At 39.1% G+C, this 19,193-nt stretch overlaps 2 protein-coding genes across 4 annotated transcripts in view; one reads left to right on the forward strand and one right to left on the reverse strand.

The window, feature by feature from the left end:
- The first annotated feature begins 1,016 nt into the window (after nucleotides 1-1,016).
- On the forward strand, nucleotides 1,017-9,516 carry LOC109699518 (MANSC domain-containing protein 4-like). The gene is given in 6 exon segments (XM_020184267.2): nucleotides 1,017-1,899; nucleotides 2,655-3,024; nucleotides 4,784-4,918; nucleotides 8,254-8,467; nucleotides 8,469-8,596; nucleotides 8,599-9,516. Coding segments are annotated over 5 exon segments (1,113 nt in total). The 5' UTR covers nucleotides 1,017-1,899; nucleotides 2,655-2,732; the 3' UTR covers nucleotides 8,943-9,516.
- A 4,418-nt stretch (nucleotides 9,517-13,934) lies between these two features.
- LOC109699516 (small ribosomal subunit protein mS35-like) overlaps nucleotides 13,935-19,193 on the reverse strand; it is a 41,782-nt gene continuing 36,523 nt past the window's right edge. For all 3 annotated transcript variants that reach the window (XM_020184264.2, XM_020184266.2, XM_074083041.1), the window contains one exon: nucleotides 13,935-14,334. In XM_020184264.2, coding sequence (XP_020039853.2) covers nucleotides 14,065-14,334 — 270 coding nt within the window. In that variant the 3' untranslated portion in view covers nucleotides 13,935-14,064. The remainder of the gene's footprint in view (nucleotides 14,335-19,193) is intronic.

Below are 19,193 nucleotides of genomic sequence, written 5' to 3' on the forward strand. Positions count from 1 at the left end.
CAGCTTATTAAGAAAAGGAAAGACAAAAACCACATGATCATCTCAATAGATGCAGAAAAAGCCTTCAATAAAATTCAACATCCTTTCATGATAAAAGCTCTGGTGAAACTAGGACTAAAAGGACTGTACCTCAACATAATAAAGGCTATATATGACAAACCTACAGCCAATGGGAAAAAACTGAAACCATTTCCTCTAAGTCAGGAAGGAGACAAGGGTGTCCACACTCTCCACTTATTCAACATAGTCTTGGAATTCCTAGCCAGAGAAGTAAGACAAGAAGAAGAAATAAAAGGAATGCAAATTGGAAAGGAAGTAGTCAAACTATCCCTATTTGCAGATGACATGATCTTATACCTAAAAGACCCAGAAAACACAACTCCAAAGCTCTTAGAACCATAAACAGCTTCATCAAAGTAGCAGGATACAAAACCAATTTACAAAAACCAGTAGACTTTCTATACACCAACAATGAACAGATTGAGAAAGAATATAGGAAAATAAGTCCATTTGCAATAGCTTCAAAAAAATAAAATACCTAAGAATAAACTTAAAGGATGTGAAAGACTTCCACAAGGAAAACTATAAACCACTGAAGAAAGAAATCAAAGAAGACTGCAGAAGATGGAAAGATCTCTCATGCTCATGGATTGGTAGAATCAACGTAGTGAAAATGGCTATATTACCAATGGCAATCTACATGTTTAGTGCAATTCCCATCAAAATTCCAATGACATTCATCACAGAGATTGAAAAATCAACCCTAAAGTTCATCTGGAAGCACAAAAGACTGAGAATAGCTAAGGCAATACTGAAGAAAAAGAGCAATGTTGTAGGTATCACAATACCTGACTTCAGAGCCATTGCAATAAAAATAGCATGGTACTGGCACAAAAACAGATATGAAGACCAGTGGAAGAGAATAGAAAATCCAGATATGAATCCACACAGCTACACCCATCTGGTTTTTGACACAGGCATAAACATATGATGGAGAAAAGATGGCTTCTTCAAGAAATGTTGCTGGGAAAAGTGGGTATCTGCCTGCAGAAAACTGACACTAGATCCATGTCTTTCACCCTGTACAAGCATCAACTCAAAGTAGATTAACGTCCCTAATATAAGACCTGAAACTTTGAAGGTATTGTAGGAAAGAGCAGGAATACACTGGAATTAATAGGCATAAGTGATCATTTCCTAAATAGAACTCAAATGGCTCAGCAACTAAGAGGAAAGATTGACAAATGGGATTACATGAAATTAAAAAGCTTCTGCACAGCAAAAGACATGGTCTCGAAACTAAACAGGCAGCCCACAGAAAAACCTTTGTCAGCTATACATCTGACAAAGGACTAATAACCAGAATGTACAGGGAGTTCAGAAACTAAACTCCCAATAAATCAATGACCCAATGAAGAAATGGAGAAATTAAATGAACATAGCTTTCTCAAAGGAAGAAGTCCAAATGGCTAGAAAAACACATGAAGAAATGTTCAACATCCCTGGCCATAAAGGAAATGCAGTCAAAACCATATTAAGGTTCTACCTCACTCCTGTTAGAATGGAGAACACAAACAACAACCAATGTTGGTGAGGATGTGGGGAAAAAGGAATCCTCATACACTGCTGGTGGGAATGTAAATTAGAATAACTATTATGGAAGACAGTATGGAGGCTCCTCAAAATACTAAAAAAGAACTACCATATTATCCAGCAATTCCACTGCTAGGTCTATACCCAAAGGAATGTAAGTCAGGTTACAACAAAGGCACCTGCACACTCATGTTTATTACAGCATTATTCACAATAGCAAAGCTATGGGAACAGCCAAGATGCCCCACTACTGACGAGTGGAATTTTATTCCAGCACAAAGAAGAATGAAATTTTGTCATTTGCAGGTAAGTGGATGGAAATGGAGAACATCATTTTAAATGAAGTTAGCCAAAAGCCTCATGTTTTCTCTCATATGTGGAATACAGACCTATTACAAATACAGCAATATTGTGAAAAACAGGTCACACTAAGAGGAGGTCACATACAAGACAGGGAGAGCAAAAGAAGTTAAGAAGATGAATATGGTTGATGTACTCTCTATACAGAATGAATATAGAATTTTTAAACTTGTTGAAATCACCATAAGAAAGGGACTAAGGTAGAAAGAAGAAAAATAGAGATGAGCCAATTCAGGCTATAATACATATACACATGGATGTGCCACAAGGAAACTTCCTGTGTAGCTATCTCAAACAGTAAAAATGTCATTTTTTTTCTTTTACAAAATCAGAGACCAGGAGGGCGGAAGAGGTCCTTCTGGGGTGTTGGTACTAGTGGGAGGGAGGAGGAAGTGAGGGAAGGGTGTGGAGGGTGAATATGGTGCAAATACCGTCTACACATGCATGCAAATGGAAAAATGAGACCTGTCGAAATTATTCCAGGAATGGGGGAATAAAGGAGAATGATGGAGGGGGTGAACTCCAATGCAATATATGTTATATTGTAAGAACTTCTGTAAATGCTACAAAGTACCCCACCCAGCACCCAATAAAAAAATAAATAAAAGTGGTAAAATTTAAGAAAAAAATATTTTAGGGACTCTTCTGGGAAGAAACAAAAGAAAAATCAGTATGCAAAGAATGGTCTCCTTTTTCCTTAGGCTGACTCTCCAGAAGCCTTCCAAGGAAGCTCACTCTTAGCCCAAAGATCTTGAGACTGTCCTAAACCCAAAACCCTAATGGTGAGCTTCAGCGTCAGTCTGGAAGTCACACTGTCTCTGAGTCTGCCTTCATACAGAGCAATGCAGGTGGCTGTGGTGGCAGCAGACCTGCTGTTGCTCCTGAGCGTGGCATGGCTGTCAGACTCTCTCTGCTCACCCACCATTTTCTACAGAGACTGCTGGATCTGCCGATTCCCAGGTCTGCTCATTGAGCTGCAGGAATCTCAGAAGCTGGGAGCCCAGTTCTTGAAGTATTACTCTGAGAGCACTGGCCAGAAGTGCAGCAGGAACTGCTGTCTTAGGAAGGACAGCAAGTATTAATGACATACCTTAGCAAAAGTAAGGGGGACGGCCAAGACCGAAGGCCTAGGTAAGGAGGAAAGGGAAGAGGTGAAAAGGACCAGAAAAGATGCACTGGGATGAAGGAGGGAGAGAGAGGGGGGAGAGGGAGAGGGAGAGAGATTGAGACTGACTTTAGCATGCTGTATTTACAAATGTAATAATGTCTTAGAATGCCACATGACCTCCAGAAACCAGAATCTTATTTTCTTCAAAGAAGTGTGAAGCGAAAATATTTCCTCCAGGGTTAACTAACAACATTTTTATAACCCCAAGAATGACAGATATGATTTCAAAAATGTTTGCAGTATTTTGTTTTTTTAAAGTACTTTTTGTTGATATTAGTATTGTATCATACTAATTTTTTGAACTTTGTTTGCTTGGGTTGACAAAACACGGGATGCATTGGCCAGGAAGGCTGTCAATCATGTTTGAAACATAGGGATATGTATATCAAATAGCAAAAAAATTAAATCATATTCTCACATTTCCATAAAAGACTATTTCTCTGCAGTATGGAATCTGGGTGCAAACATTATCTATATAATATGATAAGGCCTTCAATTAGGAAAACAGTTCATTCTTGCAGAATTTCAGGTTGCAATTGCCTAAAGATTTATTCCATTTACTTTTCACTTGCCTCGTGATTTTAAAGGTAGTTGGAAAGAAACAACAGAAACAATAAATGCTTTAAAGTGATTCCTGGGCTGGTGGAGTGAATCAAGTGGTAGAGTGCCTGCCTAGCAAGTGTGAGGCCCTGAGTTTAAAACCCCAGTACTGCCAAAAAATTAAGTAATTCCCTTGTTTCACACATTTTAAAACCATGATCTGATACCAGTTTGTTAATTGGTATCTACAGGGACATGATTCCAAGGAGCCCATGTGGAAGAAACCCTTGTACATTCAGGGTGGATAGAGTTCAGGGCTGTCCTGTGGATGCTGGATTCATTTTGCCCATCAAACCACCCCACTTCTTCTAAATCCATGCTCTTTCAGAAAAATCCCAGATTTTCACTTCAATTAAGCACATTTACTTTTATCTTGCTTTTTGGGCAGCATTTGCTTCCTGGGAAGCAATACTGTATTTTTACAAAATCAAGGGCAGGGGACACTCGGCAGATCCCACAATGATTTAAACACAACTGATGGTTATCATCCACAGAGCTTCTCCCCATCCAGTGACTGCAGAATGTGTATGGGAACTTAAAATGTTTTTGAAATTTTGATTAAAATTTTTATTTTTTGAATGTAGTTGGTTGAAAATACTTGTAATAAACCCACAAATAAGGCAAACTTATTGTCTAAACCTCCAGAAGATTTTGTAACAAATTGAATTTTTCATGAACATAAAATGCTGAGACTAAAATATAATGATTATAGGTATTTTTGTGGGAAGGAATATATAAAGGAATACTTAGAGAAAATCATTAGATGTGTGATTAAAAAAAAGGCATTACAATATCATAATGTTCTACAAAATGGCTAAATATAGCCCTACAGTATAGTTTTAATCCAGTGTTCCTGAAAGAAATGTAAATCACTCAGAACTCATCAAACTGGGAATGGAGCTGGGCATGGTGGCCCACTCTTGCACCCCACACTCTGGAGGCTGAGGCAGGAGGATGGTGAGGCCAGTCTGGGACATATAACAAGACTGACTCAAACAAATAAGCAAAAACTGGTGGAAATCAAGATCCTCTGAAGGTGTGCTTTGTCTGTTTCCTTTTCAGTTTCCTGTAACCTGGCTGTTTTCTTCCATGATCCGATTCATGACAATGTCAACTGCCTCCACATCCACTGTCCCACGTTGGAGAGCTGCATATTAGAGCCTGGAACCGGTGCCATTCTGTACAACATAACAGATGGTAATGATTCTGCATTGAGACTTTTGAAGGATGCTGGAAATACTCTAGAAGAGACATATAGTCTAGAAACTGGCTGGTAATGGCCATGGATAGGCTCTACATCACTATTTTCCAGTGACCTCTGTCTAGAGATGGTTTGTACATCCTGGAAAGAAAACTGAAAGGAAATTCCCCTTAGTTTGGCACAGTCAGCAATGACAAGTTCATTCCAGATGATAAATTATGGGTAAATGAACAAGAACTTAAAGTACCATATTTCAGGAACCCTCAACAAAAGCTAAGTAGGCATTCCACTGTGGTGGCTGAGGGAGCCATCTGTAATGCCAGTACTAGGGAAGCAGAGGTTGGAGGATCTTGAATTGAGGCCAGCCTAGGATATAAAGCAAGACTCAAAGGTAAAGAAGGAAGGGAGGGAGGGAGGGAGGGAGAGAGGGAGAGATGGAGGGAGGGAGGGAGGAAGGCTGGCTAATGGGCTATGGACAATGTATACAATGATTCTACAAAGATGGAAGTCAAGGACCAAGAAACACACCATGGACATGTTGGGCCTGGGGACCTGAAGGACAGATGAGTATCCCATCTCCCATGGAAAGCACTATGAGCCCTGCAACCTGACAAGGAGATACATGGCCTCATAAATCTGCCCTGGGGCTGATAGACAGGATGCTGTCAAGGTTGCCCCCCCACCATAAGGGGCAAACAGAGCAGCTCATTGAAGAGAGCCTACACAAGCAAATCCAAAACCAATGGAAAGAACCCACCTAACCCTTACCCTAAACCTGAGTTAAAGTATCCATAAAAAGCCCCAGCCTTCACCTCAGCAGGGAGGGAGCCACAGGTTTCCAGGCTCTGCCACATTCTTCTAGCTGCAGCCTTTTCTTTTTCTAATAAATCTACCTGTGTGTGCACTATCCATGTCTTGTGAGCTTATTCCTAAGCCCAGCAAAGACAAGAACCCATGGTGTGGGCCCCCTGTACCCCACAACAGACATACATCCTCTCACTAGTCAAGATAACCAGTGTATTTTATTGTAGAAAAATGCATCTTTGAGTCCTTTGCCAATGTACAAAAGAATAGTGTTTGCCATCAAAATACAAAGGAGATAAATTTCTTTATTGATTTGTATTCATTGACTAATATTCCAGGCTGGGCTCAATAGCTACACCTCTGCCCTCATGTTTCCTATAATCTAGTTGATGTAATGAGTTAAGACAATCCATATAGAATATATAACTAAACGCAAAAATGTGTGATGCAGCCTCAGTTCAAAGGCTGTAAGAAAGGGAGACTGAAGGAAGCCAGCTTATTCAGGGGAGGCTTCTTGGAAGAGGCAACAAGGTAAGGAGTTGTGTATCACACCACAGGAAAGTGAAAAGCTGGTCTGGCTACAATAAGGACACATTTGAAGTCACAATGGAAATATGGCAGAGAGAGGGTGGGGCTGGCCTTCCAGAAGTCTATGGGTAGAGTTTTGGAATGACTTTGCCAGAAGGAGAGAATCAAGCCAGGTGCAGTGTCTTAGACCTTTAATCCCAACCCCATAAAGCTGAGGCAGGAGGATTTTGAGTTTAAGGCTGGCCTGCCTCACAACAACAGCAACAAAGGAATGTGGAATTAGCGAGGCATTTAACAAGACACCGCAATTGAAGTGAGAATTCTGATGACCTTAGTCTAGAAACATTGTATGTGGGACAGAGTAGAAAATCTAGTCAAGAAAGCATTTGATCTACACAAGGTGATGGTAGTTGTCATGAAAAGGGTAATTACGCGAACACTGGAAAGAAGGATTAATTACTTTGTGTGTGAGATTCTGGGAACTGAACCCAGGGCTTTGAGCATACTAGGCAAGTACTCTACCACTGAGCTGCATCCCCAGCCCTTAGTTACCTTTGAAATGAAGGAAATGAAGAGAGAATGTTGTGGGATACTCAAGCAGGAAAACAGGGCATCAAGGCTTTTAGGGAAGCAGTGTTTATTAGCATGCTGGCAGTGGCTCAGTGGATTCCCATCCAAAGGCTGAGCCCCGAGAACAAGGGCCCTTGCTTATATACCCTTGCAAGCAGGTTACAGAAGCGAGAAGCAAAGTTTAACCCATATACGGTTATTTACAACTTCATCCTCAGTGCTCCATGACCTTCTCAGGTTTAGTTTCTTTAAGTTTCAGTTTTCTGCCATGTCTTCCCCTCCTCTCCACTACAAGAGAAGGCAAAAATCATTCTTGCCATAGATTCCAGGATGGGTGACAGGGTGATAATGCCACTGGCTGAGACAAGGAGGCAGAATGATTTTGGCTCAGACATATTCAGTAGAGATGACGTGAGCTGTCCAGGCAGAAGCCTCCAGTGAAACACTGAGGGCCATCACTGTAGTGTGAAGACTGAGAACAATCTCCTTGTGTGTGTGGAAGGCTGGGAAGCAGTGAAAAGAAAACACAACAGAAGCCCAAGGACTAAAGAATGTGGAAACGCCACCAGTTAGCAAGAAGAGAACCAGCAAAAGAAGTAAAAATGGGAAGCAGGGAGTGGGGGTAAAATGCCAGGGGGCCTGGGGTCCAGGGAGTCATGGGAGAAGAATTTCAAGAAAAGGATGGTCAGCAGTATCGAAGAACAACAGAAAAGCCAAAGCAATGAGGTACAACTGATTAGGAAACAGAAAGGGTATCAGAAGAATAATTTTGACAGAAGGGTGAGGAATGAAACAAGAAACTAAGGTAAAACAAAGTCAGAAAGGAAATGTAAATTGGCATGCTTTTAGAGAGAGAGAGAGAGGAGAGAAGAGAAAGTGTGTGTGTGTGTGTATGTGTGTGTGTGTGTGTGTGTGTGTGTGTGTGTGTGAGAGAGAGAGAGAGAGAGAAGGGGAAGCTTTTTTCTTCCCCTCTAAAGACAAAGCAGTTTGGGCATGTGTAAAGTCAGAGGAAAAGGAGTTAGATACAAAAACTGAGAAAATAGTAAAATAAAGCAAGACCCTTGGGGATTTCATGACTTTGAATAGTTACCTTTCTCTGACTCTATTTTATCCTACTGCATTTAAAAATGTTATCTAGTACCTCACATGATTACTGTTTCCCCAGTACACACAACACTCACTATTGCTGTGCCAAAGCCCTGGCACACACAAGCCCAATTTGTTCAAAGCAGAAAGTGTCCTAGGAAGAGAAAATAAGCTGAAATGTAGCTGGTATGTGTCTAAGCTTTTCAGAAGTTTCCAATGGTAGAGTCTGTATTTAGCTTAGTTCAATAATTCAGAGTGGGAAAATCTGACTCTCCAAACCATGTATTAAGGCTTTCTCTTTGAAATTGAAAATAAAATAAATAATATCTTATTTATCTTTCAGGTAAAGATCCAGATTTGCTGGTTTTTGAGCAATCATCTCCCTTTGATCTAAATACCCACTCTTCATCTGGTAGGTGGGACAGACTAAGGATCCTAAAAGCTATGAATTTAGACAAACAACAAACCACCATGCTCAACTACATGCTGCCATCAATAGAGCCTCCATCATCAACTACACATCAAGATTTGGTTGCAAACACAAACAATACTGGTTACCAAGGAATTAACCACAGATTTGGGGGCAAAATTCATTTCCCTAAATGACCCCATTACCACCAAAGTAAATAAGGAATCACCAAGTACTGACTTCATCAACAATCCAAACAATGAAACTATTTCTCCTTTGTGCCCACAGACACAAAACGTTCTCATGTGCCTATCCCATCCGGACTCAACAGTAGCAAACAATTACTGAACAAGACCAAGGGGTCCAACAGCAGAAATCACACATCTGAAAATGAAGATGAGACACCTGGTGGGGCATCTGTGACCTCAAAGACCTGGCTGGCTTCTCTGGCCTTGTGTACCGCTGTCATCTTCCTTTGCTGTTGTGTAGTCATCCTGGCATTTGGATGCTGTCGGAAGCAACAGGGCCAGTATACACTAGGACAGAGAAAGTCAGGATCGAGACAAAGTAAAAACTGCAATACATTGAGGCAGAACTCTTTAAAAGTTGGAGTGACGTTATAACATTTCAAGGGTTTCATTTTCAGTTTTCTGTAAGCCATGGGGAATTTGGTTAAAAACATAATTATCTAGGATGTCCACTCCTACCAACCTCTAAAAAGGTCAATGCTTAGTAAACATAAGTCTCACTCCAGCAGTTGTCATTTAGCCCCATGTCAGAGACAGTTCTAAGTGCATTAACTACCTGCACACTTACAACTCTGCAAGATAGGTGGACTGTTATTAACCATTACCATTGCATAATACTGTTATCACACAATTACTATTGCATTTGACAGATGAGGAAACTGAGGTGAAGAGTGGGTAGGCATCTTGGCTGAAGTCACACAGCTACAGTGAGGCCAGGATTTAACCACAGGCAATCTAGTTCAAAAGACTTAAAAAACCACTGCTATTCCAATAAACATGACATAAAAGATGCCATCGACAAGGTCAAATTATTGTCACGTATCACTTTACTGATTTGAGCCAAAGAGCATTATTAGCTACCAACTAATCCATAAGCAAATGCTTCCTGATTTTTAAGTTGGATTGATTAATCCTTCTCAATCCCAATCCACCATCCTTATTTTCTAAAGCTGAGATGCCTTTCTGAAACTGTGGTACTGAGCCTCTTGAGTTTTCCATTGACTTCTGTTGAATAAAGCTTGAGAATTTTAGTATGCATCCTTTTCTTGTATAGTTTACCCTGGTATAAATATTATCTCTACTTTTTTTGCATCCATCCAAATCTTTTGTTGTTGTGGCAGTGCTGGAGATCACGCCCAGGATCTCCTGCATACTAGGTGAATGCCACACCAACCAAACCCCATCTCCAGCCCTGCTCTGTCCACATCTTCTAGCCCTTCATCTCATTCCTCAAAGAAAGCCATTAAGCACAAAGGGTAAGGGAAAATCCTATTACAAGATGGATTAATACTGTTTAGTATGGATAAATACTGGATAGCATGAGTTCATCAAATGTTAAACTGTCTAGTGTCTTAAAAGATGATTTTCTTTAAATGTATTCAGTCTTCAAATGTATTGAAATTAGGTGGAAAAGGAACTTGCTATTTCTTTTAATATAGAAACATACAAAATCTCTAGCAATGGACATCAACCACAAATAAAAATCTGATTAAAAATTTAATGATTGAGAGGCTGAGATAGGATCGCAGCTTGAGGACAAATAGTCGATGAGACCCACATCTCCAAAATACCAGAGTGAAATGGACTAGAGGTATGGTAGAGTGCCTGCTTTGCAAGTATGAAACCCCAAGTTCAAAACTTCAGTTCTACTCAAAAATAAATAAATAAATAAATAAATAAATAAATAAATAATCAGTGAAACTTAACTTGCTAGCGATTCATAATATTAAGTATTACAAATCTTTTTGGCACTGAGGTTTGAACTCAGGACCTCACACTTGCTAGGGAGGTGTCCTTACCACTTCAGCCCTCCACCTGCCCTTTTTTGTGATGGGTTTTTCAAGATAGGCTCTCACAAACTATTTGCCTGGGGCTGGCTTTGAACCTTGATTCTCCCGAGTAGCTAGGATTACAGATTTGAGCCACCAGTGCCTGGCTCATAAATCTTACTGATCTATTTCCTAATACATTAGAGGAATAAAACTATTTCATAGGTGGAGGAAATATCAAGATTTAAATTATAAAATTTTATTTATGGTTTTATTTATTTTTTTGCAGTGCTGGAGACTGAACCCAAACCCTTGCACATGTTAAGAAAGTTCCCTACCACTGAGTTGCACTCCCAGCCCCTTAAAATTATATTTAAACAAATTCAGGAAACTGTCTTTATAAGTTATTTGTACATTCATTCTCTTAGAAACCTATATACTTTTAATTATGTACAAATTACTTAGAAGTTTTCCAAAAACTTCTAAGAGGGGGAAAAAATGTTGTCCTCCTTGGGTTTTCTTAGACGTTTACTCATTCCTTCAAGTTCAATTGAGAAAAATATAACTACCCTTGCAAGGAAACAAACATACTCCATTTCTTCCTCAGCCCCTACTTTTGTCCTTCAGATAAACTCAGTAAACTTGGCTTGAAGAGACAACCTTGACTACAGTCAGGCAAAAAGCACAAATAACTGGGGCTACAAGGCTCTGTAATAACTAGAATCCAAAGATAACCAAATAAAATTTACAATTTTATTAAGAAACAACCAAAAACTTCATGGCCCAATCAATAACTAAGGCTAATGCTGTTATGCCTGTTTAGGAAATAACCACGAAATCTCCCCAACATTGTAACTTACCAGTCCTTTCTAATACGTCTGTTAACTATCCAGTATTCTGAAATACTAATATTGGAACAAAAATAGGTAAAGCACCTTACAACTAATAGCACAGATTTGACCTGTTTCTCAGTTGTGTATTTAAACTTCTCAGCTTCACTACTTAGGAATTTGAGGTAAAAAATGGCTGCACTACCAATAAAGAAAAAAGTATTATGAGGATCCCGAAGAATCCTCATAATGATGGATGATGATGTTCATTGTATATATTGCAACAATTAACAGATTTTAAAAGACAAATGATCCATTAATGACAAACAGTGCTGCTTAATTATTGCTAAAATTACAGTAACAGCAACTGTCTTTTTGAGACACTTCTGTATTAACCTCATAGGTCTTAAGGTTTTGCCACTAGACTTCAATGACTGCAATCTAAGTTTTCAAGTAATTTCTTGGAATTGGCTAAGCTGCTGAAGCAAAGGTGGCACAGTTTTCCTACAAGACTGTCCTTATTTCTGACACCGTGTGTAAATTGGGAATGTTTGCATACCATCTCCAGGTTAGATAATTCACTGTATGAACTCACAGAACTCAATGAAAACTACTATTTGCACAGTTACAGTTTATTACAAAGAAAAGGTACATCCAAGGGAAAAGGCAAATAAATTAAAGTCCAGGAAGGTTTCAGATGCTTAGCCTCTGGGGTCCTCTCTGGAGTTGTTATAGGAAACTCAAACAGAGACATGGGACTCTGAGGCAAGTAAGCAACACTTTATTGTGCTGGCACAGAGTCAGCAACTTGTTTCCAAAGGCTAAGCCCCAAGAACAAAGGGGTCTCACCTTATGTACCCTTGCAAGCAGATTATAGAGGTAATAAAATAAAAAAGAAACAAACACGGTTTAACACATATATGGTTATATGCAGTTCTATAGGCTGCTTCACCCTAGTGCTAAGTGCCCCTCTACCCCTAGTCCTACGTGACTTTCTTCACATTTGGATTCTTTAGGTTTTATCTCTCTGCTATGCCATCCCTTCCCCCTGCTACTTTATCAGAACACAGGCCTGTTTCTTTTGTGGTCCTCCTCCCTGCTACAAAGTCAGGACACTACTGTCTGGTATCATTATGTGATAACTGCACGGTCTTACTAACTAGAGAAGCTTGTCTGAGTCTGAAAGTCCAAAGTTTTTACTGGGGCTCCATCACACAGGAATGACTGACTCACTGATTGCCTGGGTACTTGATCCCAGCTGCCAGGTGGACTGATACCATGTGACCCAAAGCCCCCACCCTGAATCATATAGTTGGTTTTTCTGGCATGGCTGGGTCTACCCTCAAATCTTTTTGCACTGGCTCCCACCCTACACAAAGACCCTCCTATCAGGCATTATATAGATTGCCTCTCAGAGGCTGAGCATAAAGGCCAGACTGGTTTCTGGGCAAGGATGGACATTTTACACACTATACCCTCTGTTTTTACCTGCACTGTTAGTACACAACAGACCGCCCTTAACCCAAATGGTCTCCCCTCAGCTTCCAGTGTTTTCAAAATGTTCCCTTCTTCAACCCCATTTTGTATCTATTTTCCTTCACTCCACATTTTAATTTAAGAAAAAACCAGGTTCTTCCTATTTAGCTCAGTCTGGCCACAAACTCAGAATCCTCCCGAGTGCTGGGATTATTCACTTGCACTGCAACTGTACTAACATACTTCCTAAATGCTCTAAACATGACCAGAAGTCATTTTTACCTGTTTGCTTTTTATTCACTATCTGCATCCAGTGGAACACAACATACTCCCTTTTCTCTTTTATATTCAAAGCCACATTTTTGTCTTTTATAACCTGAGGACTTTGTCCTTGCTAATACCAAATTAAACTTCATTTTATACAAATGCTTTAGATAACAGATGTGAGATAGTTTTTTACTTTCATTTATATTCTCTAATTCTGTTAGGCAAAATATGTCTATTAGCAAGTGACCTCTTAATAATTCCTTTGTTGTGACTGTAAATGAACCACCTGTCAACAACTTGGGAAGTGTTAAGAAATGACTTGCAAATATACTTAAAATGACTGCCTTGGGCTAGGAATCTAGCCCCAAGAACACAGTTTGCACCAAGTAAGCAAGAGGCCATGTGTTCAATTCCCAGCACTAGAAAAAAAAAAAAAGTTTTAACAGCTAAACTCAAACTCAATGGCATGCTTCTTAGGACAGTTTTCACTTTGTCATTTACTCCAATTAAACTGAAGGTCTTCACACTGCACTCTTTCCTGAGCTCTACCTGGGGCATCGAGAGGGGTGAACACCAGGTAGTATCTACTTGTACTTTTCCTCCAGCCTGGGTTTGCAAAATGAGCTCTAAAACATAGAAAGCAGGATGCTAAGCAGAGCTAAATCAACATAAAGTGCCCCTATAAGGGAGGAAGGGAAGGAACAAGTTTTTAGATTAGAAAATATCCCTGAGGACCTGATTCAGCCCAGAACTGGAAACAAGTCAACAAAGCGCTGAAATGCAAGTCAGGGAGCTGGGTTCTGGGCCTGGCTTTCCAAATAACTGAAGTGTTCAAGAACAAGCACTAAATGCCAATCTGGGAGGAAATAAATATGGCAGTGACAAGCAATCAAATATATATAAAATATGAATATTAAAGTTATATAGAAAAAATAACACCTTAGAGTCTAAGCAATCAGTGATCTTCTAATTAACTGTTCTGGTGTATAAACTAAAAACTCTAAAATAATCACTGTCACTGTGCATTAGTAAGAAAGATTATTTTAATGACATGAAGTGATGGTTTTAAAACATTTTCACTTCTATGTGAAATTAGATATTGCTTACATGCATCATAAAATTAGTAAGCCAGAGCAGATTTTTGTACTTCAAAATTCATGTCAAATTCAACAGTCTCTTCACCGATTCTTTGTACTGAGAAAGGTTAATTTCATTTTCCCCTTCATTTTTAAGACTAACAACACACTTTTGGTAATCTTCAACTTCTTCAGTACCAAGGAGCTCTTCTTTATTTACTTCCAAATTTTTCTCAGCAGCTTTAATTTGAAGAAGTGTTTCCAAGATACTTTTTTCTGAGGAGCTATTTTTCCACACATACTCTTCCATGTCTGCTTTGGTCTTTCTTTTTTCCCATTCTTCAGTTTTCTAAAAGAAAAAAAAAGAAAAGAAAAAGAGAGAGATATGAATTCTGGGAAATGTTACCAAAAGACAAAGTGTTTTTATTTGTTTTAGGGGAAGAGAATTGTGCAAAATGTGGAATATCTGATTAACACTTTGTACGCACATCTGGTCTGGCTGACAATCTGGGCCAGCCGTAATGGCTCACACTCTATTCCGTGACACCAGTCATTCAAGCTGTGCTACTTCTCACTAGTTCTAGCTATATAATTTACAATTTGTCTACTTTGCAAATTTCACTTATAATACAGCTATCCTGTTTTCCAACAAATACAGGGAATTTGCAGTGTTCTATTCCCTAAAGCTTAACACATCAACACTTCACATTACTGAGGTTTAAAATAATGAACTGAGACTTATTTATCTTTGCAACATGCTTGTGGGAATAACAGGAGAGAATAGTTATAATAATAAAATTAAAAAATACCATATCTCTGCACATTTGTATGCAATGCATGGTTTTTGTCATGACTCTATAGCTTCTAGAATTTTGTTACCTTTGTTTCCATAATGCAAAGAATTTTCATTGGTATGTCTTTTTGCTTTCTGTTTTTTTGTTTCTTTTGTTCTTCTGGTATTTTTTTTAATTACAAAAATTATTACCATGCTATTTCGGGAACACTGGCAGGTTTAACAGTCATATAATTCAGATCTGTGATTTAATGGAGATGTAACATTCTGTGAAAAACCAAACAACATAACTAATATGTCCTAGTTCACAGATTCTTTCCAAATTAACATAATATTCTGAGCTGTGTACTATTAAAGAATCATCCACTATAAAGGTGGAAAGCTATTACAAGAAGTATATTTGTAGATGGACATGGTGGAACAACTCGCCTGTCATCTAGCTATTTAAGGAGTTGGAGATAAGAGGGTTGTGAGTTCAAGGACAGCCTAGGCAAAGTTAATGAGACCCCCCCCCCCAGCTTGGAAACAAACACTGAAAAGGCCCCAGCTTGAGCAGAGAAAGCTCCAAGGCTCCTCAGAGCTAAGTGTGTGAGTGTCAAGCAGGTAAACAGTTTCCACCCATGTAACCCTCTTACCCCTACCCCTCCACAACAGCCCACTGGAAAACAAAGGAGAATGTAATCCGATGGTAGAGCATTTGTCTAACATATGCAACCACTGAGGTTCAAGGAAGAGGCTCCCTCACCACACAGAGACCAGTAAGAAGAAATCTTCCCCTGAATCCTTTAAAATAAACCAATATGGTTGGGAGTGTGGCTCAAGTGGTAGAGTGTCTAACATCTGTGAGACCCTGAGTTCAAATCCCAGTACCACCAAAAAAAGAGAGAGTGAGAGAGAGAACGAGCAGAGGAGAGGAAACCAATAAGGTACAGAGTGTATTCTCTGACCCCAAAATGTGGGGTATTCTGCTCTCACAATTGTTGCACGTTTGCCCTACTGTCCTAAAAACTGAACTGATAGATGCAGGCAGTGTCCCAGCACATGTTCTAGAAATAATTTATCCAGATGACAATCAACCCTCTGCCCACCTTTTACCTGGCAGGGAAGCTTTTAGTTTGGCATAGGGAGATGCAGACATGTGAAACTGCTTCTTATTGTACTCCTCTCTACACCGGTCGCAAATAATTTCTAACAGTCAAACTGAATTTGTTTTGTTCTGTACATTAATTTCTTCATAATTCCAACTTACAAGTGAAATATGCTTAATTTAAGAAGCTAATGAATTCATTTTATAAAGCATTAAGTAAAAAGTCACTCCATCTCATTCCTGACTGCTAGAAGACAACAAATTAAGTGACCTAGTTGTTTAAAAAATTCTACATTTCATCCAGGTGTCGTCTGGACTTTCTATAATGCTTTAAAGTAGATGTTTATAGGAAGTTAGTAGCCAAAGTAAACCCACTAATAATTTCTATTCCATTTATCCTGCCCCTCCACCTAACATATATACACTTCTGCCAAGGTGGTACAGGTGTGCCATAATGATCCCCTCAGTTCTGGATTCTCCAGAAGCAGGGAGAATCACATTCTTTGCTAATTTATTGCAGTAAGAGATTTTCCAAGTGCACAATGGCATGAAAAGGTAAGGAAACCCTGTACTACAGGAAAATGTACGTTTACAGGAAGAAATCACTACTGCTCCAAAAGAGCAACATTCTGTAAAAGGCATGGCTTCTCACTATCCTCTTACCACCACAATACAGCGCTGAACTACAGCTGCAAGCTGAACACAATTCACATTTTCTACATACACGAGCTTTAGCGTCCAAGCCGTGTACAGCTGAATATAAAATACAAGAGAATGATCCAACAATCTCAGCTAATCCAACGCTTCCTGTCATCAGGTATCTCAAATACCTACATGCATTAATTACTGCATACACTGTAATTCTCACTAAGATAAGAAAACGATGCGGTATACCAGTTAAATAGAGGGCCATGATCTCTTACAGGGTTTCAGATTTCACAATTTCCTGTATTTTAGGAAATTTAAATTTCCTAAATTTTTCTTGTATTTTAGGAAATTAAAATATATGGCAGTGCATATGCCATATATTTTGTAACTCCTCCAGAAAGGGTCTACAGCAGCACCTCCTAATCTAACCCATTACTATTTTTACAGCAAGTTATCAATTGTTCACATTAAACGGGATAAACAAAAAACACAAATATCCAGGTTTAGGCAGGAAGATTACAGGAGCCCAGGTATCTGAGACCAGTCTGGGTGACACAGTGAGAGCCCATCTCAAAATAAATTATAAATAAAATAGCTCCTCAGCCATTCAGGACCCATTCTTCCTATCCTACCAAGTAAGTTATGAAAAGACTATCAATTTTCTTCCTATCCTACCAAGTAAGTTATGAAAAGACTATCAATTTCCAAGGTATTCTGGATTTCAGAATACAAATATAGAGCTGTATATCAGAAATTTGCTCAATGTCACAGAGGAGGGAGGTGGGATAACAAAACACACACACACACACACACACACACACACACACACACACACACACACACACACACACGCTCGTGTTTCTCAGGCCTGAATTCAAATCCTAGCTTTACCTGTGATAAGTAAGTCCCTTGAGCTTGCATCTCTATCAGCTCAGACTTCACGGGGCTATTCCAAGCATTAAGAGAGTAAAGGATGGCTATATACGACAGCACGTGGCTCACAGTAAACACTAACTAAATATTTGTTATTGATAACATAACTGCAAATAAGAGTGGACTCACACATCTGCCTACCTCTAAAACCTATGCACTATGCCAAGGGATTGGGAGGAGTATTTATGGGGGAGTTTCTATGAAACATTTTGGAGAATGTCTTCAAAGTGAACATGACATGTGCCTACCACTGCCACTATCAAGCAGTAAGGTGAAACTCTAAAGGTAAATACACCTAGCTCTCAGGAGGCAAAAGCAGGAAGATCATGAGTTTGAGGCCAGCTTAGGCATCAAACAACAACAAAATAAGGTAATACGAATTTACACATACTTGCCCCAAATGTTTTATCATTTTATTCCCACTCACAAAATGACGGGTATCTTTAAGCCTGATAGAATATACACAAATAAGAGGTTTTAATTCTTTGTCACTTATCTAATGGTGACATTTTTCTTCCTTTTTTTTTCCTGCTGCAGTGGAGATTGGAACTCAGGGACTCATGGATGTGATGTAAGAACTCTACCACTTGAAAATGGAAAAATGAGGCCTTTCAAAACTATTCCAGGAAAATGGGGGGAAGAAGGGATAAAGGAGAAGGATGGAGTGAGTGAATTCAACTACGATATAGTGTAAGAACTTTGGTAAATGTCACAATATACCCCAGTACAACAGTAATAAAAATAAATAATAAAACTGTCCAAGGTGGTATTTTCATAATGCTGTTACTTCCTATCTTCCTGATAAATGAACCTCAGATGAAGATGATGTTATTTTTGGACTGAACCCAGAGCCTTGCACATGCTAGGCCAGCACTTTACCACTTACCTATACCCACAGCCAGAATTCATTTTCTTACACACCTCTTTTTAAAATAACTATGTTATCTTCAGTTTTCATGCAGTTGCCTTTGGGTGTAAGCTTTTTTGGTCTAAACAACTCAGATTACAATACCCAGACACGTGGAGATACCATCTCTAAACAGAAGGGATGGATGGATAGATAGACAGACAGACAGATCCTCATCCATTCAGGTCACAATTTATGACCAATAAGACCAAAAGTAAGCCTCTCTTAATAACATTTTGTACCAGGTCACTGTTAGGATTAAAAAAGAAATCTAATTTCTAAAGCCCCATGATAAATATTTAAAAAAAATTTACAGAAACACAAGAGGACACGAAAAGCCAAAGCAATACTCAGTCAAAAGAACAATGCTGGAGGTATCATGATACCCAACTTCAAACTATATTACAAAGCAGTAACAATAAAAACAGCATGGTACTGGCACAAAAACAGACATGAACCAGTAGAACAGAATAGAGGACCCAGATATGAAGCCAAACAACTATAACCAACTTGTCTTTGACAAAGGTGCTAAAAATATACGATGGAGAAAAGACAGCCTCTTCAACAAAAACTGCTGGGAAAACTGGTTAGCAGTCTGCAAAAAACTGAAACTAGATCCATGTTTATCACACATGCCAATATTAACTCAAAATGGATCAAGGATCTTAACATCAGACCCCAAACTCTAAAGCTGATACAGGAAAGAGTAGGAAATACTCTGGAATTAATAGGTATAGGCAAGAACTTTCTCAACTAAGAGACAGCATAGATAAATGGGACCTCATAAAGCTGAAAAGCTTCTGTTCATCAAAAGAAATGGTCTCTAAACTGAAGAGAACA

Source organism: Castor canadensis, chromosome 8 (assembly GCF_047511655.1).
Source record: "Castor canadensis chromosome 8, mCasCan1.hap1v2, whole genome shotgun sequence".
NCBI lineage: Eukaryota > Metazoa > Chordata > Mammalia > Rodentia > Castoridae > Castor > Castor canadensis.